Source organism: Pogoniulus pusillus, chromosome 11, assembly GCF_015220805.1.
Source record: "Pogoniulus pusillus isolate bPogPus1 chromosome 11, bPogPus1.pri, whole genome shotgun sequence".
Classification (NCBI taxonomy): Eukaryota; Metazoa; Chordata; class Aves; order Piciformes; family Lybiidae; genus Pogoniulus; species Pogoniulus pusillus.
The window spans coordinates 4,031,816-4,059,010 of NC_087274.1; the positions used below are offsets into that span (position 1 = coordinate 4,031,816).

The 27,195-nt window shown below is 53.0% G+C and overlaps 1 protein-coding gene across 3 annotated transcripts in view; it reads right to left on the reverse strand.

Annotated features, from left to right (window-relative positions):
* Nucleotides 1-4,209: 4,209 nt before the first annotated feature.
* RGS9 (regulator of G protein signaling 9) overlaps nucleotides 4,210-27,195 on the reverse strand; it is a 48,243-nt gene continuing 25,257 nt past the window's right edge. For 2 of the 3 annotated variants that reach the window (XM_064150639.1, XM_064150638.1), the window contains exons 10-19: nucleotides 22,526-22,555; nucleotides 21,279-21,340; nucleotides 18,259-18,372; nucleotides 17,223-17,338; nucleotides 15,553-15,640; nucleotides 14,840-14,978; nucleotides 12,933-13,018; nucleotides 11,089-11,203; nucleotides 7,587-7,918; nucleotides 4,210-6,188 (exon numbers count right to left, since the gene is read on the reverse strand). In XM_064150639.1, the coding sequence (XP_064006709.1) occupies nucleotides 6,032-6,188; nucleotides 7,587-7,918; nucleotides 11,089-11,203; nucleotides 12,933-13,018; nucleotides 14,840-14,978; nucleotides 15,553-15,640; nucleotides 17,223-17,338; nucleotides 18,259-18,372; nucleotides 21,279-21,340; nucleotides 22,526-22,555 (1,239 nt within the window). In that variant the 3' untranslated portion in view covers nucleotides 4,210-6,031. Of the gene's footprint in view, nucleotides 6,326-7,586; nucleotides 7,919-11,088; nucleotides 11,204-12,932; nucleotides 13,019-14,839; nucleotides 14,979-15,552; nucleotides 15,641-17,222; nucleotides 17,339-18,258; nucleotides 18,373-21,278; nucleotides 21,341-22,525; nucleotides 22,556-27,195 lie in introns of all 3 variants that reach the window. The other variant, XM_064150640.1, reaches the window with a different exon arrangement.

The window sequence follows — 27,195 nt, forward strand, 5'->3', positions numbered from 1 at the left end:
AGGCAGGAAGATCCTGCTCACAGAGCTATCCCAACCACGAAGCCTGCCAAAACCACACTGGGAATCTCCTGGGAACAAGCCCTCTCCTGAGCCAGGTGGTGCTTCCTGCTGGATGCTGAGCATTCTTCCTTCCATTTTAAAATCAACCAGACTTGAGCAATGCACAGTCCAAGACTTCAGAGGAAAAAGAGGCTCTGGGTGTCTGTGGCACACTGGCCACATGTCCCAGCTGGACAGCAGAGAGTGGAATGTCAGACCTGAAGGGAGATCTGAGAGATGCTGATGGCCTGGAAAACAGACCCCTGGTGTGGAAGTTTTAACCAGGCTCACCAAGCTGCCCATGCCCCTGCAGACACTTCTCCTCCCACCCTGAAGGTCAGGTGCAGCCATGGTGTGTACCCCACAGCACAACCACAGGGCAGCCTCTCACCCCAAACCTGGCTGCCTGCTCCCCAGGATGCATCTCCTGCCCCGGGCTCCAGCCGGAGCTGGAGCTTCAAGAGCATCAGACTCGCTCCCATCCTATCCCAACAGTGTCCCCTTGAGGTTGGTGGTTGAGGCGGTCAGGGAAGCGCCCTCACAGAGACCTAGGGGAACCCCAAAACCTGCTTTTGTGTTTCAGGCTGGAGCTTAGGACAAATCCCAGCAGCCATGGGTCAGCCTAGCCCAAGTGAAGGACTCTTGAGAAGCCTACCCTGATGTGGGATCTCCACAGATGGGAGTGGAGCATGCTGTGGAACCACACAGCTCAATGAAGCTTCCTCCTTCCAAACTCCTTCAGGCACCATCCAAAGTACAGACATTGTGGTCCCTCCTGCAGCACATCAGCTCAAGACCTGGAGCATGGGAAGCTCTGCCAGCACCACTGAGCCAGAGCAGGACTGTGGTCACTCTGTGGGTCCGGGTGGGTCCACGGCTGCTCCGTGGGTCCATGGCTGCTCCCTGAGCCTGTGTGAGTGCACAGCTGCTCCCTGAGCCTGTGTGAGTGCACAGCTGCTCCCTGAGCCTGTGTGAGTGCACAGCTGCTCCCTGAGCCTGTGTGAGTGCACAGCTGCTCCATGAGCCTGTGTGGGCCCATGATTGCTCCCTGAGCCTGTGTGAGGGCACAGATGCTCCATGAGCCTGTGTGGGTCCACAGCTGCTCCATGAGCCTGTGTGAGTGCACAGCTGCTCCATGAGCCTGTGTGAGTGCACAGCTGCTCCATGAGCCTGTGTGGGCCCATGATTGCTCCCTGAGCCTGTGTGAGGGCACAGATGCTCCATGAGCCTGTGTGGGTCCACAGCTGCTCCATGAGCCTGTGTGAGTGCACAGCTGCTCCATGAGCCTGTGTGAGTGCACAGCTGCTCCATGAGCCTGTGTGAGTGCACAGCTGCTCCATGAGCCTGTGTGGGCCCATGATTGCTCCATGAATCTGCATGGGTCCATGGTTGCTCCCTGAGCCTGTGTGAGGGCACAGATGCTCCATGAGCCTGTGTGGGTCCACAGCTGCTCCATGGGTCCATGGCCACTCTGTGAGTGCTTGCAGGTCCATGGCCATTCCTCATGTCTGTGTGGGTCCATGGCCACTCTGTGAGTGCTTGCAGGTCCATGGCCATTCCTCATGTCTGTGTGGGTCCATGGCCACTCTGTGAGTGCTTGCAGGTCCATGGCTACTCTGTGAGTGCTTGCAAGTCCATGGCCATTCCTCATGTCTGTGTGGGTCCATGGCCACTCTGAGAGTGTTTGCAGGTCCATAGTTGCTCTGTGGGTCCGTGGCAGCCAAGTGGGTCTGTACCAGAGGTGACCTCCTCCACCTGTGGGAAGCAGGAAGGCAGAGCTGCTGTGGTGAGGGCGTGGGGCTTCCTCATTGCTGCTGCTGCTGCTGGAGTCTCCTTTCTTCTGTCAGCCAAGCAGCAGGGAGTTTGCTGAGAAACTGCCCAGAGGGAGCAATCACTTTTTCCAGTCATTAACCTCACACATCCCTCACATTACCTCGGCTGTCTGCGTTGCTGCAGTGAGCTAATTCTTGCAGGTGACTCCAGGCAGCGTTAAATGGGCTCCTGCACAGGAGGGGATGTGAACTGCCAGAGCTGAAAGCACTCCTGACTCTGGCATGGCAGGCATCCAGCGGGGACCAGACCCTCAGATGTCACCGTGTGAGTGCAGAGCGGTAGCAGGGGTGTTCTACCTTGCAGTCAGCAGGCACCTGGGAGGTCCATGAGTGAAGGGGGTAAGACTGGAAAGCAAGGCATGGACATCAGGTGCACAATGTGGAGCTCTATAGCCCCAGGGGAGAGAAAATGGAGCACTCTTCAAACTGAAACAGATTGAGGATAAAAGCAATGCCCTTGAGGGATAAGTGTTGGGAACCTCCAGTGCTGGCCTCCAGGGCATGTCTGCACCTGTCTGCCTGGTTATAATTGCATCAGGTTTAGATCCTGAAGTCCTCCCTCTGGTTTAGAAGACGAGCATGAGACCAAGGAGCTTTTTAGTTCCTTGGCAAAGAAGGGGAGATCTTCAAAGCCCATCTCCTAAGGAGCAGAACAGGTCACCAGAGAGTGTGAGCCACCTGCATGTGCACCACAGAAGAGACAGCACAGCCACAGGCTGGTCACTGCTCAGGAGCCACCAAGCTGTGTCTGGAGATGAAGTACTGCTTTGTTCCAGCTCACTGGAAATAAACCCAGAGATAGTGCACAGCACCACAGAGTTAACCAGGTTGGAAAAGACCTCTGAGATCATTAAGTCCAACCTATCACCTAACCCTTCTACTTAACTAAACCATGGCCTTGTTATTCATCCAGCCTCCTTTCAAACAGCTCCAGGGATGGGGACTCCACCACCTCCCTGGGCAGCCCATTCCAGTGTCAATCACTCTTGCTGTGAAGAGCTTCTTCCTAACATCCAGCCTGAACCTGCCCTGCTGCAGCTTGAGGCTGTGTCCCCTTGTTCTGTTGCTGGGTGCCTGGCAGAAGAGACCAACCCCACCAACTACCTCCTTTCAGGTAGTTGTAGACAGCAATGAGCTCTGGCCAGAGCCTCCTCCAGGCTGCACACCTCCAGCCCCCTCAGCTTCTCCTCACAGGGCTGTGCTCCAGACCCCTCCCCAGCCTTTGCTGCCCTACTCTGGACATGTTCAAGCACCTCAACATCTTTCTTAAATGGAGGGGCCCAGAACTGGACACAGCACTCAAGGTGTGGCTTGACCAGCACCAAGTACAGGGGCAGAAGGACTTCCCTGCTCCTGCTGGCCACACTGTCCCTGATCCAGGGCAGGATGCCATTGGTCTTCTTGGGCATCTGGGCACACACAGGTCTACAAATGCCTGCATGTCTCTTTGCAGTGAAGGGAATCCTAATCCTCACCAAGGCCAGTGTGGGTCAGACTCACCTCTTTGACAAGGGGTTCTTGTTCCTCTTTCCTTTGGAAGTGAGCTGCACCCAGCTGCAGAGGCTCTCAGGGCCACTGGGTATCACACAGCACCAGGGATGCTGCTCCTGCTGGGCACAAAATGAGTGAGAGCAATGCCCAAGTTCAGCTTGTGAAACTGGCACCAGAATGTGTCTTCCTCAGCAAGCTGTGGGGCCAAGGCAGTGAGGAAGCCAGCCTGGGGAGGTGGTGTTGAGTGTCCACCTCAGCAGTGCTGCAGAGAAGGAAACCACAGACAACCAAGTCCCATGGAGCATGACCCATGGCCCAGCACAGCCCACACACTGCTGGTCCACAGATGCTGTTGGCTTCTGGAAGCAGAAGGCAAAGGGGTGCACAAGAGGAGCCCCAGATGAGAGAAATACAAATCACACTGCTCTCACAGCACATCCAGTTATTGACTCTTACACACCACAGCATCTCCCCGTGGTGTTTCCTGCATTGCACATTATCAGAGTCCCACCAGCACAGCTGAGTACCAACATGAACAAAAGCAGTCACAAAGGACACCACATTTGTCTCTCAAGAGCAGCAGGTGGTCACTGTTGGCGACTGCCAGAGCAGACACAGCAAGGACAGCAAGAGCAGGTGTGGCACTCGTAGCAGAGAAGCACCACGGGCAGCGTGGGGCAGCTCCTTCCTGCTTCAGCTTTGCTTTGGGGGACAGCAGCTTTCTGCTGCCCTGGGAAAGAGCCTTTGGAAACAGCATCAGCTTCTTGCTTTCCCCAGACTGCCCTGGCCTAGAAGTGTCACCCCAGAGACCTGGCAGAAACAGGGACCTCTGATGGCATGTGGGGAGTCTGAAATCACTATGGGGAACCACAGCAGCCACAAAGGCAAAGCTCTGCTTAGAAACACAAAAGAGTGACCCCAGAAGCCAAAGGCCAAACTACAGAGTAGGGACCCACAGCACACACATCAGGGAAACCTCTCCACGCCTGGACAAGAAAACCATCTTCAGACACTGACACAAAGTAAGGCAAGCAACATTCTGACACTCCTGGTAACAGCACAGCTAAAGGCCGTGGCAACATCAGTCTGAGCTTGGAGGGGACCAAAACATGGCTTTGGATCTCCTAAAGCAATGCAACATTCTGACACTCCTGGTAACAGCACAGCTAAAGGCTGTGGCAACATCAGTCTGAGCTTGGAGAGGACCAAAACATGGCTTTGGATCTCCTAAAGCAATGCAACCTTCTGACACTCCTGGTAACAGCACAGGTAAAGGCTGTGGCAACATCAGTCTGAGCTTGGAGAGGACCAAAACATGGCTTTGGATCTCCTAAAGCAATGCAACCTTCTGACACTCCTGGTAACAGCACAGGTAAAGGCTGTGGCAACATCAGCCTGAGCTTAGAGAGGACCAAAACATGGCTTTGGATCTCCTAAAGCAATGCAACATTCTGACACTCCTGGTAACAGCACAGCTAAAGGCTGTGGCAACATCAGCCTGAGCTTAGAGAGGACCAAAACATGGCTTTGGATCTCCTAAAGCAATGCAACATTCTGACACTCCTGGTAACAGCACAGCTAAAGGCTGTGGCACAGGTAAAGGCAGTGGCAACATCAGTCTGAGCTTGGAGAGGACCAAAACATGGCTCTGGATCTCCTAAAGCAATGCAACATTCTGACACTCATGGTAACAGCACAGCTAAAGGCTGTGGCACAGGTAAAGGCTGTGGCAACATCAGTCTGAGCTTGGAGAGGACCAAAACATGGCTTTGGATCTCCTAAAGCAATGCAACATTCTGACACTCGTGGTAACAGCACAGCTAAAGGCTGTGGCACAGGTAAAGGCTGTGGCAACATCAGTCTGAGCTTGGAGAGGACCAAAACCTGGCTTTGGATCTCCTAAAGCAATGCAACATTCTGACACTCCTGGTAACAGCACTGCTAAAGGCTGTGGCAACATCAGTCTGAGCTTGGAGAGGACCAAAACATGGCTTTGGTTTGGACCTCCTAAAGCAATGCAGGGACCTTGGTGCTGGCGCTGCCTTGCCCCGGAGCCTTTGCTCTCCCTCACTGCTTGCTCTTTGGGGTCACTGCTGGTTTGGCTCAAGGGCTGAAGCGATGTCATACAGCACACAGCTCCTCGGGAGGGGCTCACTTTCTTTTCCCCAAGCCATCAGCTGTCTCTTCACGAACTGGCTTTAAAACGAAACGATCATTACGAGTAACGAGAGGTGGAGCCAAGCTGAGGACACAAACACGCCTCAGTCTCGGTGCTGAAGCTGAAAAGCGCTTGGAAGCTCTGCTCCAGCTGTGCTGACACCTCATGGCCAAGCAAGCAACTGAGATAAGAGAGAACTTCCCAGGATGGAGCTCTGTACACAGCTCCTCTTGCTAAAAGGCAAGAAACCAGGCTCGTTTATCGAGAAGTTTGTAAGCAATGGATCAGAATCTGCCAAAGGGAGGAGAGAAAAATCAGTCCAGAAATCGTTGGGCTCTTGGATCACAAACGGATAGGAACCCCAGAGGCTGTTTAGTTGCAGCTGTGGTAGTCTGAGCTCCTCTATGCTGAAGGATCTGACACACTTCACCAACAGCAAGGCACTGACCCCCAGGTGGCCAGCGTTGTGGTCCCAAGCCTGGGAAGAGGTTGTCCATGCCCAGGCTGCTGCTCACCCAGCTCTCCCCTCTTCCACAGGGTCCTCCCAAGGGCAGATCACCTCCTTGGCAGAGTCCTTCTGAGCTGGGTGGTGGTTTTCCTCTCCCTCCTCAGAGTCCACAGGGCAGATGCTGCTCTCCACAGCAGCCTTGGGTTTTATTTGGAAGAAGCTGTGTTGTGAAACAAAAACTCATCATGCATACAGCACTTCTGGATGTGCTCTCCAAGACAGCCATCAGGCAGCACGGAGCTTGGCTTTGAGTTTTCCACTCTTCAAAACCCTAAAGCAAAACTCCTGGGCACAAGCCTGCAGAGAGGGAAAGTGAAGGGAATGTGCACTCCCACCCCTTTGAAGCCAAACTGCTGTGTGACACAGCCCCAGCACAGCCAGAGCTCAGAGCCAGGTGGAGAAGGAGCCCTCAAATTCATGCTTTTGAATTTAAAATGTGGACTCATCCACTTGGGCAGCAGCAGAGGGGGATTAAAAGAGGTTGAGGATGTGTCACTCTCAGCAAGGGCCAGGGCCAGGATTTGGTTTCAGCAGTGACAGCCCCTGCAGGCAAAACATCCCCACTTTAATGCAGCCTGCTTTGCAATGACAAAGGGTTTAGGACTCTTCCCTCAAGATTTCTCCTTCCTTGTTACTTGAAAGTGGAGACCCAGAAATCTTTAATACAAACCTGAATCAATGCTCAAGAACAAACACAAAGATAGGAGAGGCTTTCCAAATTCCAGGCTTAAAAGTAAAACCTGGGGGGCTTTACACAATGAACAGCAACAGAGAGGAGCTACCAGCATGGCCTCTTGCCCATTTGTCATCAGGAAACACCCACTACAGAGACCAAGAGCAGGGAGTCAAGGGAAGAGGCACTTAGAGAGGCTTGGCCACGATTTTGGGCAGGCAACACAAACACCAGTGGTGGGTTTGGGATACACCTGCAGGAGGGGACATGGATAGATGACTTTTAAAGGTTCCTTCCAACCCAAAGTATTCTATGAAAGGCCATGGTCAGCTGCACCTAAAGCTTTGTAGGGGGGGACTCTTGGAGACAGAGAAGGTCTCTGCTAGCTCACAGATCTCCAGCTTGTCTCCAAAGCCAACAAATGAATCAGACAGGACAAACTTCTCCTGCTAACACAGGGCAGCAAAGTTCCACGGCCCAGGAAGCTGCTTGGCCTGGAAGTAAATGCAAACCTATCTTTGGGCTGGGCCAGGGCTTGTCTTGCACAAGAGGGTGGGCACCTCCCTGAGGCTGCCCCAGCATCTGGGGGCTCAGGACATAGGGCAAGAGGCGTACAGCACAACTGCCTGGTATCCTCAAAGGGCCTCCTCTGGCCTCACTCCAGCAGGTCCCTATCTCTGCTGTGCTGAGGACTCCAGAGCTGCTCCCAGCACTGCAGGTGGGGTCTCAGCAGCGTGAAGCAGAGGGCACAGAATCCTACCCTCCCCCTCCAGCTGCTGCCCACAGGTGCTGGCTGAGCCCACAAAATTTCAGTCCCTGGCTAATTACAAACCCAAACAGCCCCAAAGATGAGCCCTTCAGGAGGGTGTGCAGCACGGTGCTTACCTGCTCACCACCTTGGTGTCCTGCTGCTGCAGCTGCTGCTGCTGCTGCTCACCCAGCGGCTGCACCTTCCCGTGGGGCATGGCTGGGCACTTGGGCGAGGTCCAGCAGCCCCTCTTGAGCAAGCGGCCGAAGGAGAGGGTGGCCCCGGGGGGCCTCCTGCTGCTGGAGGGCAGGGGACCAGGGCTGGGCCCCTCAGGCTCCTGCTCGGTGCCCACGGTGCTGTCTAGGGCCACAGAGATGGGCGAGGGGCAGGCAGTGCTGTGGGGCAGGGCTGGGGGACCAGTGCCAGCATGCACAGCAGGGCAAAGGGGCTGGGAGGCACGGTGGCATGGCTGTGGGGAGGAGAAGGAGAGAGGGTTGGTCAGGCCCAGGGGGATGACACGCTGGTGGCTACACCAGGGAAAGCCTTCTTCTTTGGAGGAGAAGGGCTGGGTGGTGCTGGTGCTGCCAGGAAAGACAGAGCTCAGCTGTCAGCAAGAGCCAAGCCTGGGCTGGTGCCCCTGTCTCCTGCAGCTCTCTGCCCTTCCCTGCTCTCCCCCAGCAGGAGAGATGAGGTGTTGCAATGTGCCCATGGAAAGCCACAGGCTCGTTGCTACCAGCCTCAGTGGGTGCTGACAGATCTGGCCTCACAGCCAGTGGGATGCTGCAGGAGACATCAGCTTTGTCTCATTCCTTACACTTAGCTGTGGGCATGAAGGAGGCTGCCAGCCCCAAACAGAGATCTTGGTTGGGAACAGCATAAGCATGTCACACCCGAAGCACCGATGTGCTGCCTGCTGCCATGGCCAAGAAACAGGAGACTGAGCTCCAAACCCTGATGGCTGATAATAGAAGCAGCCACAGCTTGTGCTGAAGTCCTCCCAGTCTCCCTGGCTGGTGCTGTGAAGTCTCCAGCTTGGCTAAGTCAGCCCTCAGGACATGCCCATGCACAGAGGACATGCTGCATGCCAGGGTCCCACCTCATTTCCCAATGCCAGCAGGGATGAAAGGCAGTTCCAGTGTCCAAGGGGAGGTGCTGAGAGCAGAGGCACGCAGAAGACACATGCAGAGAGGGCAGGGGGTGACAGGGTGGAGGATGGACACAGTGAGGCAAGACAGAGAACGATGAACTCAGCTTTCTTTCAGTTTCTACATTTCTCTTTATTAGACAGACAAAAGCATGGAAGCAGTGGCCAAGAAGTGACACCACACAGCACTGATTCCCAACTAACAAATTGGTGGCTGGCACAGAGTGGAGCTCAGCTGGCACTGCAGTCACACTTTGTACCAAGTGATCTTCCTCTTCAGGGACAGAGCAGCAGCACTCTGGGTCGTGCCAGCTTGTTGCTGCTGCTAGCAGAGCAGAGGCTAGAGGAGTAGGGCTGGTGCTCCACAAGCACAGTGATCCCAGAGCACCCAGCAGTAACCCCTGCCAGGGGGGCAGTGATGCAAAGCCGAGATGAAATACCAGAGACAAGAATGGATGGAGAGAACATAAACAGCAAAGCTGCAGACAAACTAGGAGCAGAGTCAGAGGGACTGACTGGAACACACAGGTTTGTTATGTATTATTTATAGCCTGGCTTGATCTTCCACATGTTACTACATCCTGGCAAACCCAACGTGCTCCGTGCTCCACATCACACAAGCTCTGAAGATGCAGAGCTCATCGCACTCGAGCAGCTTTGGACCAACCCTGCCAAGTTCTTGAGCACCTCTCAGTGCTCCTACGTCATGGTGGGCTGATAATGCTCAGCACCTGATGTAAAAAAGCTTTAGAGTTTTAAGCAGGAGTCGAAAAAGGACTATGGTCTGAGCCTGCTCATCCTTAGAGCCTTGCAAAAGTTGTCGCTGCTTCTCCTGGGAGTAAGAGCAGAGACTTAGCGAACAGACCCTGACATCAGAGCAGCCTGGTTTCAATTCCTCTAAGGAGGTTTAGCTCCATGAGGTTAGCAGAAGTCAGGAGACTCTGCCCAGCTCAGCTGCAAAGTGAAGGAGGTTGGTTCTGTGGGGATGCTGGATCAGGGCACAAGGGGCCCTGGTGCCAGCTCTGCTAACGGGAGGGCAAGAAGTGCTGCTCGAAGCCGTTCAGAGCCTGACTACCTCCCTGTTCACGAGGGGTTGGCCTGCAAGCACCCTGGTACCTGAGGGCTCCCACTCACATCCAGCTTTCCCCATCTCCCATTTCCTGTCCAATCCTGTCAGTGGTAAAAAGAGGCTGAAGAACACGAATGGGGCTGAGGAAACTTCCCCAGAACTCAGTGCTTCCCCCCCAGTCCCTCTGCTTCCCCTACACTGGAACAAACAAGGAAGCTTTTCCACCCCCTCAATTCCCTTCACTGGCTTTTCAGGAATCTTCCCACTTCTGGTAATCATTGGCCTGGTCCAGACAGGCTGGAGTTTCCCAGCAAAGCCTGGAATCTCCCTGTACTCTTTAGCTCTATTTCTGATTACCTCATTCTAAAGAGAAAAAAAGAGAAACCACCAAACCCAGAACTCACTACCTAAAGCTGAAGTCAGCTCTCGACAGCTCTACCCTGCTTCTCCCCTGCCTCTGGGCTACGAGCCAGGGACAACTGGCACTACCTCCTGCTGGGGGTTTGAACAACAGAAAACGGCAGAGCAGGAAAAAGACAAGACGAGAGGCAGGATGTGATGAAAGAAAGACAAAGCCATGGCTGCATCTCTCCAGCTCTCCTGCAGGCTCTCTGCACCTGCACGCCAAGGTCATTCTGCAGGGAAGTCATGGGGAAGGAGCAGAATTCCACTGAACACCTCCAGCTCACTAGGGGGGAGTTGGGAGCATCATTGAAATTCAAAGGGGCAACTTAAACCTTCCGAAACGCTCATCCTGCTCTTCTCCTAAGTCTGCCCCAATCTTCTGGCTGCTGCACTGCCTAGGAGGGGCAGGATACCTGGAGAGGCTGCAGTCCTCAGAGGGTACCCAGGGTGCACCTCCCCCTTGGCAAGGTCCACAGCCCTCTGAGAGGGTGGACACCAGCATGGGCACGCTCTGAGGTGGACCACCTCGCCCTGCTCCCTGCAGGTTCATTTATCTCTGCTCCTACCAGGAGGGCTGGTTTGAACCCAGAAGACTGGGATGGCAGAGCTTTATTCTGCCTTGTGCCATCCCACCTGTCAGAGGAGCAGGAGGCAGGGGGAGGTAGCTGGGCTGCCCACCCTCCTGCTCCTCCTCCTCCTCGGGGCAGCCAAAAGGCATCGCCCCTTTGAGATGTGAAAGGAGTGAGGTAGGAGCCCGTACCCCGAGCCCGGCACAGCCAGCAGCCTGGCTCCACCAGCGCCGACAAGCTTGGAAGTGACATCTGCTGCTCCAGAAGCCATGGCAACGTGCGGGAAGCAGGCTGGTGGCAGAGCCGGCCCGGGAAAGCTAAAGCAGCACTGACACCTTCAGGAAGGGGAGAAGCTCAGCACCAGCCTCGCCTTGTCTTTTCCCTGCGGGGCTCAGAGCCTACTTGGGAGGGTCCTGCTTGAGCTGGCTCCTGCGGTCTAGCTTGCTCATGACCTGAGTGATGTCCACGGTCGCGGCAGCTTCTTTAGCTTTGGCCTCTTCCTCCTGCTGCCTCAGGATGATGGGACTGGGGCTGGAGCGGAGGTGACGGCGTCCAAACAAACCGGAGCTGGGCAGAGAGTGAGAGAAAGCAGCAGGGGTTTACTGAAAAGCAGGAGGGCACCAAAACCTCCCCCCTGCCTGGTGAGCAAAGTGAGCAGGAGGACAGGCTCAGCCGGAGAGGGACATGCCACTGTCACTGCCCAGCAACAAGGAAGCACAAGTGCAGAGGAGGAGGTTTAAAGGAGGACTTGGTGACTCAGTGTCACACATCAGCTACAGAACTGCTGAAAGGGTGAAGTCAGACCCACTGCTGCTCCTCGGGAGGCACTCCAGGGCCAGCAGATGCTCAGTACATGACTCTCTAAGCATCTGCACATAACTAACACTCACTGTGAAGCCAAACAACTGCCATTAGTAGAATTTCTTTGTCCTCACTAAGACCAAGACAGTGACCAGTGTGGGTGTTTGTGATACCCCCACGACCCACTCACCACCTGCTTCAGCAAAGCCACTGCCAGCAGCAAAGGCAGCAAGGGTTAAAGCACCCCTGGATGAGGCACTGGCTCTTTAGCTCAGCCAGGATGCTGAGTATTGAGTGCCCAGAACAGGCACTGACAAACATGAAGGTAGCCACCAGCGGTCAACCAGTGATCTGCCAGTGACCCTGTGATGTGTGGCTGAGGGAAGAACTAACCAAACCCCAGGCAAGTCAGCAGGTGTTTTTTTCCCACTGACTTGAAAGAGGCTTTAGATGAAACAATGGTGTGAAAGTCTACAATTCCTCTTTCTTGCCTGCTAGCTGACAAGTGGAAGAGGAACAGAGAAAGCAGCACCACCACCCAGCCTGGCTCTGACATTGCACACTCAGCTTGAACAGCAACTGCAGTTCAAGTGGCCTGAATCTGCTACACGACCTTCATCTCAGTCTGGAAGAAGCCATTTCAAGCCTGCTCCTTCTGAAGTTGTCTACCATGTGCCAGCAGTCACTTGCAGGCAAGATGCTGTGTGGCATCCTATGTGGCTGCCTGTCACCTGCACCTCACACCTCTGTTCAGCCAGAGCCCAGCAGAACCCACGGAGGGCTCTGCAGTGGTTGTGTCTCCCCTCTGGCAGGCAATGTTTCATGGCTGGTAGCTTTCCCATGCCCAGTACACAGTGCTCTCTCCTTCCAGGAAAGGAGCTGTGAGGATGATGAGGGGACTGGAGGGTATGGCTTATGAGGCTGAGGGACCTGGGGCTGCTTAGTCGGGAGAAGACTGAGAGGGGATGTGATAAATGTTTGTAAGTATCTGAGGGCTGCCAGGAGTGGGGGACAGGCTCTGCTCACTGCTCCCTGGGACAGGACAAGCAGCAATGGATGTAAATGGCAGCAAAAGAGGTTCCAGCTCAACACAAGGGGGAAGTTCTTTCCTGTAAGGGTCCCAGAGCCCTGGCACAGGCTGCCCAGAGAGGCTGTGAAGTCTTCTTCTCTGGAGCCTTTCCAGGCCTGTCTGGATGTGTTCCTCTGTGATCTGTGTTAGATAGCATTGACCTGCTGTGGCAGGGGGGTTGGACTGGATGATCTCCTTGGGTCCCTTCCAACCCCTAACATCCTGTGAGCCTGTGCAATTCCACAGCCCCAGGCTCACAAATCAGCAGCATCATCAATCCTAAAGCCAGGCAGCTTTGCAGTGACAAACCTTTCTCTAATTAAGCTAACACCTAGATCAGAGTCATTTTGCTGCAGTTCAGGGTTTTTTTCTATCCCTGCTGCAACAAGAAAAGCAAATCCCACACTGCCACCCAGTTTCACTTGCCTTTTCTTGACAGTCTCTTGAGGCACAATAGCCTTGGCCAACATTTCCTTGTATATTGGAGACTTTAAATAGCGGCCATAGGAGTCCTACTAGGAGGGAAAAGAAGAGAGAAACTGGTAGTTATGGGTTGGAAACACCCTTATTAAAATCACCACCAAATCCAGCTGCTCAGGAGCCAGAAAGGCTGGGAACTGCACCATCTCCCCCAGCAGCCCAAGGGACTTTGTATCCTGCAGGCAAATGGAGCCCTCTAAGCCAATAGTCTTTCATCTTGCTGGAACGTTCCCAGAGTTCTCCATCTCACAGTAAGGCTTCCCAGGTTAAGATCCAGACCAAAAGGTCTGAACTAAGCTTAGCCCAGGTCAGTGGTGTCCCACAGTCATTGCAAGGTCATGTTTCAGGAGCCAAACTTTCCAATGGCTGGATGAAACGAGCACAGTTCTGCTGCTTTCATGGTCCACCAGCTGCTGCTCTGGTCCACAGTGCTCCCTCCTGCTCACTGCTCCCTGAGAAAGAGCAAGGAGCAATGGATGGAAGCTGCAGCACAGGAGGTTCCAGCTCAACACAAGGGGAACTTCTTTCTGGTAAGGGTCCCAGAGCACTGTGGAGTCTCCTTCTGTGGAGCCTTTCCAGGCCTGTCTGGATGTGTTCCTCTGTGATCTGTGTTAGATAGCATTGACCTGCTGTGGCAGGGAGGTTGGACTGGATGATCTCCTTGGGTGCCTTCCAACCCCTAGTATCCTGTGAGCCTGTAATGTAAACCTCAGGCAGAACTTCCCAGCTCTCTTTTGTCTTAGTGCAGCTCTCTTGCTCCTTGTTCCTGTGTGCTTACCAAAGGAGCTACAGGTCGTCTGTGGTCAGCATGATCTAACCAAAACCATCACACACTGCATGCTGACATCAGCCCACAGCCTGCTGCATCAGGCAGACCTAAAAAAGGATGTCCCTCAACACAGAATGTGTGAATGTGGGATTGAGGCTCCGTCCCTGGAGGCACTGAATCATAGAATCAAGCAGGTTGGAAGAGAGCTCCAAGCTCAGCCAGGCCAACCTAGCACCCAGCCCTGGCCAAGCAACCAGACCATGGCACTAAGTGCCCCAGCCAGGCTTGGCTTCAACACCTCCAGGCACAGTGACTCCACCACCTCCCTGGGCAGCCCATTCCAATGCCAATCACTCTCTCTGACAACAGCTTCCTCCTAACATCCAGCCTGGACCTCCCCTGGCACAACAAGAGACTGTGTTCCCTTGTTCTGTTGCTGCTTGCCTGGCAGAGGAGCCCAACCCCACCTGGCTACAGCCTCCCTTCAGGTAGTTGTAGACAGCAATGCTGGCTGAGGCTGTGTGCAGCCTGCTCTAGGGTAGGGTGTCCCTGCCCATGGCAGGGGGGTTGGAACTGGCTGATCCTTGTGGTGCCTTCCAACCCTGACTGATTCTATGATTCTAAGAGAAAAGTCAGTACAAGTTGAGATGGGTCACATCTGGTTATGCTCTTGGTTCCAAAAGCTCTTGCAGTTGTATCACAACTGCTGTTCCCTCTCCCATCAGCGCTGAAATCCATCTGGAGTCAAGCATCCCACCACAGGGATACCCAAAGGGGCACGCAGAGTAGTGGCACTGAGTGAACAGATTCATTCAGACTTTGAATGAATGGGTGACCAAGGTGGTATTAGAAATCAGGAGGACTTCCAGCAGCCCCCAGACCTTCACCACCTTGGGGAACGCTGCTTAGAAGGAAAAACAAGCAGCAAAACACAAAGACCTGAACCAGTGCTTGCTTCAGTCAGCAAATCCGAGGGACTCTCAAACAAAAAAGCCACTTGAAAGTGATAGCTGAGAGCACACAAAGGCAGGGGAAAGCCCAGAGAGCTGGAATCCCCCTAAGGCTTTGGAAACAAGTGACAAACCTTTTTCATCAGCATGTAAATGTGAGTCTGAGCAGCATCTAAAACATAACGATGAGGGTGCTTGAGGCCTTTGACAGTGATGCCCATTGTTGTGCCATCAATGTTAATCCAGCGCCTTGCCCCTGGAGCCAGGAAGAGCCTGAAAGGAGAAGGAACCAACACTGCCTTTAGCAACTGGAGAACTCCTGGATGTTCCTCTGGCTATGCTCGAAAGGAAAAGTCCCTTTGGCTCCTCACTACAACTTGCTGTCCTAATCTTGGGCAATCCATCTCCTCTTCAGCAGTGCCTCTTGCACTGGGTAACACAAAATATAACCCAGATTTTAGCCCAGGGCAAGCAAAAAGGGCCTCTTCCTCAGCAAAAAGGGCCTCTTCCTCAGCAAAAAGGGCCTCTTCCTCAGCAAAAAGGGCCTCTTCAGCCTCCTCTTGCCCCCAAGACCCTTGCTGCTGCACACCTCTATTTAAATGACATGCTAAGAGCTAAATGTGACAGTGGAGAACAGAGAGAAGTGACCACACACCAAAATAGTACTTAGGCTTTCATCTTTGGCTCTTTCCTTACATGGAGACACAGAACACCCACACTGGCTGACACCTTGCAAAGATAAAGACTCAGAATCAATCATGTGGGGAATGATGTGAGGAGGAAAGTGATGGGACTTGTGTACCAAGGGTTTTAAGCATGTAAAAAAGTCAAATCAAATCACACTCACTTGTAAATTTCTTCTGCTTTCTCTTTGACCTTGGATTGGTCTCCATACTTGAGGTCCTCACAGGCTTCCCAGAAACTCAGGTTCTCTCCTGCAGGCAGCAGAGTGAGGAAAACACAATCCCATTTATCAACTCCTAAGCTGAATCTGTTTGCCTCAACACTTACTGGTCCAAATTCAGTCTCCCCACTTCTTACAGCCACCTTGATAACCCCCCACGAGGTCAGAGGGATAAAACACTCTGCCCACTGCCACCTGTTTGAATGAGCAACTTCAACCAGTTCCACAGAGCCACAGAAGATTAGGGACTGCAAGGGACCTCTGGAGATGGAGTCAACACACACACACCACCAACCCAGCCAGGCAGGTTCACCTAGTGAAGGTCACACAGGAACAAGTGCAGAGAGGTTTTCAATGTCTCCAGAGATGGATGCTCCATCACCTCTCCGGGCACTCCTCTGGCAGTGGTTAGCCCACGCTGGGTGTCCTGGGCTGTATTTTGTGTCCTGTGCCACTAGATGGTATTGCATGCACTGCCTGCACGGCAGCCTGCAAAGGCATCTCCACTGCCTGGACAGAATCGCAGAGGCATTCGGGTTGGAAAAGACCCTCGGGATGATCGAGTGCAACCGATAAGCCTGCTCTGCAAAGCAGATCCCCAGGCACCACATCCCAACCACCTGCAAACACATGCAGGGTTGGCGACACCACCACCTCCCTGGGCAGCCTGTGCCAAAGTTTGACCACTCTTGCTGTGAAACAATTTCTTCCTGATGTCCAGTCTAAGCCTTCCCTGTTGCAGCCTGAGGGCATTCCCTCTTGTTCCATCACCTGTGAGAAGAGACCAGCACCAACCTCTCCAGGTAGAGCAAAGAGGTCTCCCCTCAGCCTCCTCTTTTTCCAAGCTAGGCAGCCCCAGACCCCACCTGCAGGCCTGGGTGCAGTTCTGCAGCCCCCAGCACAAGCAGGACATGGAACTGTTTGAGCCAGTCCAGAGGAGGCCACCAAGATGCTCAGAGGGCTGCAGCAGCTCTGCTGTGAGCACAGGCTGAGAGAGTTGGGGCTGTGCAGCCTGGAGAAGAGAAGGCTTTGAGGAGACCTTGAAGTGGCCTTCCAGTATCTGAAGGGGGCTACAGGAAGGCTGGGGAGGGACTATTGACAAGGTCTTGTAGTGACAGGATGAGGAGGAATGGGTTTAAAACTGGCAGAGGGGAGATTGAAAGTGGATGTTAGGAAGAAGTTGTTTGCAGTGAGGGTGGTGAGACACTGGCACAGGTTGAGGGTGGTGAGACACTGGCACAGGTTGCCCAGGGAGGTGTTCAAGGCCAGGCTGGATGAGGCTCTGAGTGACCTGTTCTAGAGGGAGGTGTCCCTGCCTATGGCAGGGGGTTGCAACTGGATGATCTTTGAGGTCCCTTCCAACCTAATCCATTCTCTATGATTCCTTCAGCCACTCTTCCTCAGATATATTCTCCAGGCCCTTACTCTCCTCTGCCCTGGCTCCAGTACCTCTTGTATTGAGGTGCCCAAACCCGGACACAACACTTGAGGTGTGGCCACACCAATGCCTTTGCGACTGTCACTATCTCAACTCGCAGCACCTACTGCAGAGGTGTAGCTTCATGGATTCCCACCACTGCCATAGCACAAAGACAGCCAGCCAGCAGACCCACCACTGAACTCCTTCTTCAGGAAGAGCTGGAAGTTCTGCCTGCCCTTTGGGTCCCGGATCAGCTCGCTGAAGTTGAAAGCCCAGCGCTCCACCCGCATCCTGGTGGGGATTTCCACCCTGCACAGGTTGAAAACAAGCAGCACTGCCAGCTTCGTGCAGCACATCTCATGGGCAGCTTAATTAAAACCAAAATGCCCTTGGCTGGAATGCCAGAAGGCTTCCCAGAAGGCTGTAAAGAGCTCCTAAAGCCAGCCCAGCAAGCAAGGGCAGCACCGAGCAACTCAGTATGCAGTGGGATGGGGATTTGTCTTGGGTTTACACTGCTCTCACAGCCCAGCTCTGCTGCTGGTTTGACTCAGTTCCCTTCTGGAGGAGCCCAAAGCTTTGCTTCTCATCAAGGCATTCTGTGAAGCTCCCCTTGGGGCAGCCTAACAGGTCTCGGATGAGAACCACTAACATGTTGTGTGCTTCCAGCCCAGAGGTGCCACTGGATAATTAGCAAATGTTATCTGAATGCAAACTCAAGGCAGGCCCCAGAGAAGGGCTGGACCACCAGTGTGTGCCTGCAACCCAAACTCTCAGCTCAGGAAGCAGCCTGAGGTCTGTGCAAAGGCCAGGGGCCAGCAGCTGAACCCTGAACTGCTGGCACCAAAATGTGTAAGGTTAACTAAACCAAGTGCTATACCTGGGGGTAACTGCTTGTACTCCATTCCTCTGGCAGGAAAAGTGGGCTTCACTCACCCTAGGGCAGGATTAGACCCACTCAGCAGGGCCTGAGTGCACACTCCCATCGTGGCAGGGATTTCTGCCACGTAAAGGAAGGCTTCACTTGAAGAAGATAATGCTGGGAGCTGAGCATGGAGTATCCCCAAGAGACAGTTTCTTTAGCATGGCCAAGTGATGTCAGCAAGGCAATGTTTCCCTGCTCATGAGCAGAGACCAGACACCATGACAAAATCAAGGGCTCCCTTTTCTGGGGTCTGTCAGTGCAAAGGTCAAGGCACACCACAGGCTGGCAGAGGAATACAAATACATACAGCTTTGCATTGAAATCCCAGAAGTCAGGGTCATCCGTGATCCAGGGGTTGCTGGGGAGACATCCAGACAGGATAGGATCACTGGAGAGGAACTGCTCAGAGTACTTGACAAGCCTGCAAGCAAACCCAGCAGAATCAGCCCTCTGATACCCAAGCAGAGCAGCAGCCACCCTGCTAGCACAGACTGTGGAGGTCTTCAGAGCTGCAGCCCTCCCAGCCCAGGGATCCAGAACGTGCCCTCTGCCTTCCTAGAGAAATGGATTCATTAGCTCACTTAATCTCTTCCATTTCCCAGCAGCAATCTCCTCCAAAGGTTGCCTTTCAAAGCAGTGCCTTTGCCAGCTCAAGGGCTGGCAGATGCAAGACTCTCTTCCATCGCCTCCACTGCAAGTGGGACTAAGCCCCTAAACTGCTTCTGTCTCCTTCTCAGGCCAGCTGGCAGAGGTCTGATTCTCTGTGCCACACATCAGAGAGAGGAAAGTGGCAGAGAAGAGGAAAGGCAGTGCTGCCTTCACTCAGGGTGGGTTCTTCACAGCCTTCCCATGGCTATGGGAGAACCCAGGGAGCTCCAGGAGAGCCGAGGGCACATCCTGGCTTCTCCTTCCCACCACTCACCTACCGCATGGCTCATTCCTCTGCAAATGGCTTTGAGGGCTTGGCACAAAGCAAAAATGTCTCTCTCCTAGTAGGAACCAGACAAACACTTTTACCTTCTAAGTTGGCCAGACTTGTAATTACAACCAATTTCACTAATGTCCTGGAATTTTAGCTTTCTCCTCCCTTTTTCATTCTTAAAGAACACAAATTAATTCATCTGGTTTCTGCATTTAAAATTCCTTCCAGGCCAAAAGTGCTTTCATGTGCTGGAAGCTGGGAGTGCACTGTCCAAGGGCCCATTGCTAACAGCTACCTTGGCATGGAGCCTGCAGTTCTACAACAGGGCTGCACAAAGCACAGCGCAGGTTTGGCAGGGAGTGCTCAATCCTGTCTTCCCCACTGGAAGTGCTAAGGCAGTCAGCACCTGCAGCATGCCCTCCAATCCATACATCTTCATCAAGCTGCAAATCTAAACCTGACAACTCAGGCAGCACTGCTCTGTCCTTTCAGTGATCAGCTTCTCCTAAACCAATGCAATCATAGAATCAAGCAGGTTGGAAGAGACCTCCAAGCTCAGACAGGCCAACCTAGCACCCAGCCCTGCCCAACCAACCAGACCATGGCACTAAGTGCCTCATCCAGGCTTGACTTCAACACCTCCAGGGGCAGTGACTCCACCACCTCCCTGGGCAGCCCATTCCAATGCCAATCACTCTCTCTGACAACAACTTCCTCCTAACATCCAGCCCAGACCTGCCCTGGCACAACTTGAGACTGTGTCCCCTTGTTCTGTTGCTGGGTGCCTGGCAGAAGAGCCCAACCCCACCTGGCTACAGCCTCCCTTCAGGGAGCTGCAGACAGCAATGAGCTCTGCCCTGAGCCTCCTCTGCTGCAGGCTGCACACCCCCAGCTCCCTCAGCCTCTCCTCACAGGGCTGTGCTCCAGGCCCCTCCCCAGCTTCGTCACCCTCCATCACCCCAGTGCTCTGCCTAGCTGCTGCTCATCAATTAACAATTCAAGCTGGACCCAATCCTGCAGCTGAGAGGGAGATCCAAACTCCCTGAGGAATTTTCTGGTCTGGGTGATAGGACATTGTCCCATCAGAAGCCTAGAACTAAGGAGAGAGAAGCTGCACTGCCAAAGAGCTAAGCAGCACAAAATTCCTGGGAGGCAGCCAGGTCTGCCCAGCTCACAGACAGGAAAAACAGAGGCAGGAGAGTTTCAAGCGACCTGGAAGTCAGTGACAGATGAGATGAGCAGAACCGCTGCTGCAAGCTGTGCTTCTCAGGAGACAGCTGCTTCCCAGACTCTTCCATTTCATTCATCCACGACTGCCTTCTGGCAGGAACAGGCCTGAGCAACCTGTTTATCTTAGATAGGAATCTCCGGGTGGCAATGACTATGGAAATCAGAGTGCTGGTATGGCCTGCAGCTCCGGGCAGCTGGCCAGCTCAGGAGCTCCCAGGGAAGAAACGCCTGTGGCAAGCACACAGACAGGCAAGGGTGGGACTGGGAGCTTCCCCTTCATTGGCTTCATCAAGAACCTGAGGAGGAGACATTCCCTCCGAGAAGAGGAACTGTCTCAAGCTGTGCCAGGGTAGGTCTAGGCTGGATGTTAGGAGGAAGTTGTTGTCAGAGAGAGTGATTGGCATTGGAATGGGCTGCCCAGGGAGGTGGTGGAGTCGCCATCCCTTGAGGTGTTGAAGCAAAGCCTGGCTGGGGCACTTAGTGCCATGGTCTGGTTGACTGGATAGGGCTGGGTGCTAGGGTGGCCTGGCTGAGCTTGGAGGTCTCTTCCAACCTGGTTGATTCTATGATTGATTCTATGAATTGCTTGGACGTTGAAGGACAGGCTGAGTTAGGAAGGAGCACACAGCCACCAGAGACCGCCCCAGCTCTGCTGTGTGTCACCTGCTGAGCATCACCACCGGCAAAAGCAGCCACTGGGGCTGAAGCCAGCCCAGCAGGCTGGGGACAAGGGACAGGCAGGTCAGCCTGTCTCTGCACAGGACAGACACACTGCTGCAGGCTCACAAGGCAGGCTCTGCACAGATGCCTTTGAGGCTGCGGAGCTGTGCTGGGCACTGAGCATCACAGCCCAGCCCTGCCCAGCCTGAACATCTCTTGATGTCAGAGGGATTTCAAGCAAGAGGTTAGTGCTGCTCTACAGACACCCACAGCAAAGCTCTCCTTAGCTCCAAAGGAGCCTCTTCGTCATGACCAGGACTCTGATCCCTCCTCTGCCTTCTATCTCCTGACCCAGGCAACGCAGCCCAGACAGCACAACCACCACCACTGTGTGTGGCCACCACATCCATTGCCCTGACTGAGTCACCAGCTCAGAGAAGAGAGCTTCACCATCTCATTAGGAGATAAGTGCTGAAGACTAATTAATGTGTGGACAGAAGGAAACCAGGACTTACCCTCCAAGAGAGACAGAAGACTTCACTCTGGACTTCATGATGGACTGCTGATAGTACATGATCTGAGAGGGATCAGAGGTGGCCATGGTCAGGAGCACGAAGATATGGAGGCATGGCTGTCTCTACCTGAACCTCAAACGTGCCCCCTCCCAGGCAGAGAGGCTAACTACAGCAGAGGCTGCTTCTCCCCTAATTATTGGATGCCCAAGGAATCAAAGCACCCCTAAACTGGCTGAGTGAAGCAGCTGAGCTTACTGCAGATGTCACAAGGCCACTTTGCAACGTGCAAGTGAGCAGAAAGCACTCCCCATGCTACACAACAACTGGGTACCAGCCACCACCAGTGGCACCTCCCAGTGCTGGGGATGATGGAGCATGCAATTACCACAGACCCTTGGCTGCCTCTGCACTGGCCCCACTGCCATCTGTCTCCTGTGATTGCCCCACCACTGATTTTAGCTCTGGAATCTGCCCTTGCTTGGGACTTCCCTACCACTAGGACAGCCAGTGCCTGCTTGCAGCCAGAGGTGAGGAGGCAGGAAATGTTTTGGAAGAACATCAACCAAAAGCTCCATGGGGCTGAGGCTCTGCCAGCCAGACCCAGGTGTTTCCAAAACTGCTCATGCCCTCAAAATGGGCTTTCAGCCCTCACAAAACACTGCTGTAAGCAACACAGGATGAACAGCCAGTTCCAGGAACTGCAAGGGGCCTACAAGAAAGCTGGGAAGGGACTTTTTATAAGGGCTTGTTATGACAGGCCAAGAGGGAATGGTTTGAAGCTTGAGGAGGGCAGATTCAGACTGGAAGTTAGGAAGAAATTCTTTCCAGTGAGGATGGTGAGACACTGCAACAGGCTGCACAGGGAGGTCACAGATGCCCCCTCCCTGGAGGTTTACCATAGAATGGTTCAGGTTGGAAGGGACCTTAGAGATCATCTGCTCCAGCCCCCGTGCCATGGGCAGGGACACCTCCCACTCGCCCAGGCTGCTCAAGGGCTCATCCAACCTGGCCTTGAACACCTTTAGGAAGGGCACATCCATGACCTCCCTGGGCAACCTGGCCCAGAGTCTCACCAACCTCGTACTGAAGAGCTTCTTCCTAAGATCCATGTGTCCAAGGCCTTGAGCAGCCTTCAGTGGAAGGTGTCTCCACCCATGGCAGGGGGGGCTGGAACTGGATGAGCTTTAATGTCCCTTCCAACCCAAAGAGTCCTGTGACTCCAAGAAGTCAAGGCAGGGACCTCTTACCTCTCTCCTGTAGACATCCATTGTTTTTTTCTGCAAAGCAAAGAAACAGAACCCATCAGCTGGGGGTGAATGCTTTCACTTGCCTCTTTTTGAGGCAGGAAAACCCTGGTGCAGGGCTGCTGCTGTGCAGCCCTCTCCAGTTCATTCTCATTGCAATTAAACAAGAGAAAGGAAGGAGGGAGGGAAAGAAGGAAGGGAGGGAGGGAAGGAAGGGAGGGAAGGGAGGGAGAGAGGGAAGGGAGGGAGGGAAGGAAGGGAGGGAGGGAAGGAAGGGAGGGAGGGAAGGAAGGGAGGGAAGGAAGGAAGGGAGGAAAGGGAGGAAGGAAGGGAGGAAGGGAGGGAAGGAAGGAAGGGAGGAAGGGAGGGAAGGAAGGAAGGGAGGAAGGAAAGAGGGAAGGAAGAAAGGCAGGCAGAAAGGCAGGAAGGCAGAAAGGCAGGAAGGCAGAAAGAAAGAAAGGCAGGCAGAAAGAAAGGCAGGCAGAAAGAAAGGCAGGCAGAAAGGCAGGCAGAAAGAAAGAAAGAAAGAAAGAAAGAAAGAAAGAAAGAAAGAAAGAAAGAAAGAAAGAAAGAAAGAAAGAAAGAAAGAAAGAAAGAAAGAAAGAAAGAAAGAAAGAAAGAAAGAAAGAAAGAAAGAAAGAAAGAAAGAAAGAAAGAAAGAAAGAAAGAAAGAAAGAAAGAAAGAAAGGCAGAAAGAAAGAAAGAAAGAAAGAAAGAAAGGCAGAAAGAAAGAAAGAAAGAAAGAAAGAAAGGCAGAAAGAAAGGCAGAAAGAAAGAAAGGCAGAAAGAAAGAAAGGCAGAAAGAAAGGCAGAAAGAAAGGCAGAAAGAAAGGCAGAAAGAAAGAAAGAAAGAAAGAAAGAAAGAAAGAAAGAAAGAAAGAAAGGCAGAAAGAAAGAAAGAAAGAAAGAAAGAAAGAAAGAAAGAAAGAAAGAAAGGCAGAAAGAAAGAAAGAAAGAAAGAAAGGCAGAAAGAAAGGCAGAAAGAAAGAAAGGCAGAAAGAAAGAAAGGCAGAAAGAAAGGCAGAAAGAAAGGCAGAAAGAAAGGCAGAAAGAAAGAAAGAAAGAAAGAAAGAAAGAAAGAAAGAAAGAAAGAAAGAAAGGCAGAAAGAAAGAAAGAAAGAAAGAAAGAAAGAAAGAAAGAAAGAAAGAAAGAAAGAAAGAAAGAAAGAAAGAAAGAAAGAAAGAAAGAAAGAAAGAAAGAAAGAAAGAAAGAAAGAAAGAAAGAAAGAAAATAAATCGAGCAGAGCAGCTCAGCTAATCAAGGTATCATCAAAGCTAAGAGCATCCACAGCCTGCAAATTGTTCCATTAGCTGCATTTACTGCTCAGCACTGCTCCTTCCATCACAGCCTGCCTGTGTGCCTTCAATTAAGGTGGGAGGAGGAGGGGGGGAGGTTGTTCTAATGGAGCTCAAATAGATTCGTTTAGGAGACACAGATTAGATCATTCAATATTAGCTGAAGGAGACAGGAACCAACACATTGCAAAACATAAACAGCACAATTAAAAGCCTCAAGAGCACAGGAGCTGCTGTGCAGAGGGTGCTTACGTGGTGATTTGAATAACTCAGGCTGTGTTACATGTCATCCACAAATGAGCAAGCAATTGAAGGCAAGGAATTAACTGCAGGGTGTTTATTTCAGGCAGCTTCCTTTGAAGCACTCTTATTTAGTGGGAAATAAACCCGAGGAGGGAAGAGGGAAAGACAGGGATACCCCAAGTCAGCCTTTAAAAAGCTTTCAGTTCTCCACCTCCCATTTCAGCCAACAAAAGCCACACCAACCTGCAGCCCAGAATGAGCCTAACCTCGGGGCAGATGTGGGGCTGCAGAGGGCCTGCAGAAATGCAGTTTGTGAGGCATCCTGTGTTGAATGCCACAGGCAGCCTGCTTCTCCCAGGAGTAAGACTCCCCCTGGACTCGAGAAGGATCTTTTTCCCCAGGAGAACACCTAAGAGGCTGGAATCATCTCCCAGGAGAAGTGGTGGATTCCCTGCATTGGGCAGTTTGAAGACAGGGTGCTAGGTCAGCTCACTTCAACTCCACTGTCACCTGGAAAGGTTGAACCAGGTGATCCTTGGGGTGCTTTTTCCAACCTGGCATTCTGTGATTCTCTAACCTGCACCCTGGGCTGCCCCCATTTGCATGGTCTCTCAGGGCGGCCTTGTGAGGGCCACTGCTGCAGATCTGCTTTTGCATTTTAACTATCATCACTAGGCCAGCTCGGGAGGGAGAAAAATGTTCTCTGTGCACAATAAAAATAAGCCTCTTTAGCTGAAGCTGGTTGGTTTGGAGAGGGCACACCCAGGAGCCAGCCAGGCAGCAGATCAGGCTGTACAGCACTACCCCGACAGCAGCCCAGCTGATCCTAACACAAACCTAGCCTGGCCAGTGGGGTGCTGACACAAATCCTCGCTGTGCCACTGCAAGCAGAGGGAGCTTTTTCTGCTGGAGACATCTTGGCCAGCCCTGAATGACCACACTGCACACCGTCCCAGCAGGGACGACTGGAAAGCAAACAGTAGCTGCACCAGAAGCGATGCTCTGCTGGCCACACACAAGGAACTGTGTGTGAGGAGCAAGGGCTGATACATCAAGGAGGGAGAACAAGCTCTTGGACAACAGGACCCTTGGTCACAGGGCTGTACAGCCTCCTCTGCTGATCCAAAGGCTTACAAATGATGGAAGGCACATGGACTGAGGCACAGCTTTTCACCCTTCTCTGCTTTTAGCTGCCAGCTCAGCTCCCACACAGACATCATTCCTTCCTCCATTTCTGCAGTGCCATCTTGCTTTCAGGTGGACTGCAGAAGTGGAAGGCAACAAAAACAATTACCTGCCTGCACAGAGAAATTCACTGCCTTTCCTGTTCTGTAAGTGTCCTCTTTAGAGAACTCTGTTTCAGGCCAGCTATTCCCTGCACAAGAGGAGCTCACTGTCTGCTTGGGGAGCCCAAGGTACAAACCAGGCTCCAGCAGATTTACAAGTGCCAGCTAAAGTGTTCCATCTGATGGAGCTTAGGTGTGACCAGGGTGTTTACTTTAAGATGATCAACATGTTAAAATCGTTAGACAGAGCTAAAAGGCCTCTGGTTGCTTCCTCTGTTTTGTCAAGTGGGTGCCCTGGATGGGCCTGGAGCAGCAGGGTGAGGAGAGCTGGTTGCTGGCAGAGTGGCTTGAAGGCAGCTCAGTTGTTAGGAGTTGGTGGTAGAAGGTAGTTAAGTTGTGTTATCTTCTACAGGGCTCTTAGAGGCAGAAGCACAGCACACACACAGGAGACAAACAGCTGGTGGGACAGAGGAAAAAAGAACACAGTAAGTGAAATGTTAGAGCAAGAAAGGCACGAACCAAAATGCCAGCACAACAGAACAGTTGTATGTGGGCAAGTGAAAAAGCAAAGCCAATGCCCTCCCTGCAAACAGGGGAAAGATTTCTCCCGTGGAAGTGCACCAAGGATCAACTCCTGCCACAGCCTCAGCCCTCCAGAGAGCTGGTCCTGGGGAAACCAAGGAGGTTTGCTGGGGTGCTGCAGGGTGGGGAGGGGAGTTGCCAAGGCTCATGCAGAAAAGGGGCTATGGTTCACACTTGGACTCAATAGAATCAAAGAGGAGCCCAGCACTGGACACTGCTGAGGGCTGCAGGAGCTGGCTGTGCTCAGCCCTTTCCAGTCCTCAGTTCTACAGTAACTGGGAAGGAGCTCAGCTGTTTCAGCTCAAAGCTGCACACCACTTCATTTCCCTTTCTCCCACAGTGCTCCCATCCTGGGGAAACCAAGGAGGTTTGCTGGGGTGCTGCAGGGTGGGGAGGGGAGTTGCCAAGGCTCATGCAGAAAAGGGGCTATGGTTCACACTTGGACTCCAGTAGAGTCAAAGAGGAGCCCAGCACTGGACACTGCTGAGGGCTGCAGGAGCTGGCTGTGCTCAGCCCTTTCCAGTCCTCAGTTCCACAGTAACTGGGAAGGAGCTCAGCTGTTTCAGCTCAAAGCTGCACACCACTTCATTTCCCTTTCTCCCACAGCGCTCCCATGACCAATTTGCAGCTTTGCTGCTGGTACAGGGACCTCGAATACTGTGTCCTGTTGTCCCCATCCTTACCTCCTGCCACTGGCAACAGCGGTACCCAAGTGCCTCGTACAGCCACCCACCCTCCCTCATTTGGAAGGCAATCAGTTTTGGAACAAAGGAGTCATTTCTTCTAATGAGATTAATTTTGCAATGCCCTTAACGAGTGACTTATCACAATTAGCAGGGCTCAGCTCCCCAGCCCTGCAGGCTTCACATCAAAGTGGCAATTAGTGAAAGACCTTGGTGCCGTCTCAGGCGAGTGCCCTGTGCTGTTTAACATCCTCCACCCCCGAGACATGCAGCAGCACTTGGACACCCTGCACGGCCCCCACCACAAAGCTCAGTTGGGAGCCAGCCAGGACCTGCCCAAGAGCTCTGTGGCTGGAGCTGATCCGCACAGCCTCAGCTCTGAGCTCCTACAAAAGCTTGGACCTCTGCTAACTCCCAGCTAACCACCCCCACCGACCTCCTCTGCTCTCCCTGGGGCTCTTCCTGACCATGCTGTGGAGATAACGGTCGTGGGCATCGTGTTTTCACCTCTCTGGCCACCATTCAGGGTTTAGAGAGGCCACAAACAGCTGGCCAACAGCTTTTGTGTGTGCCCAGATGGAGC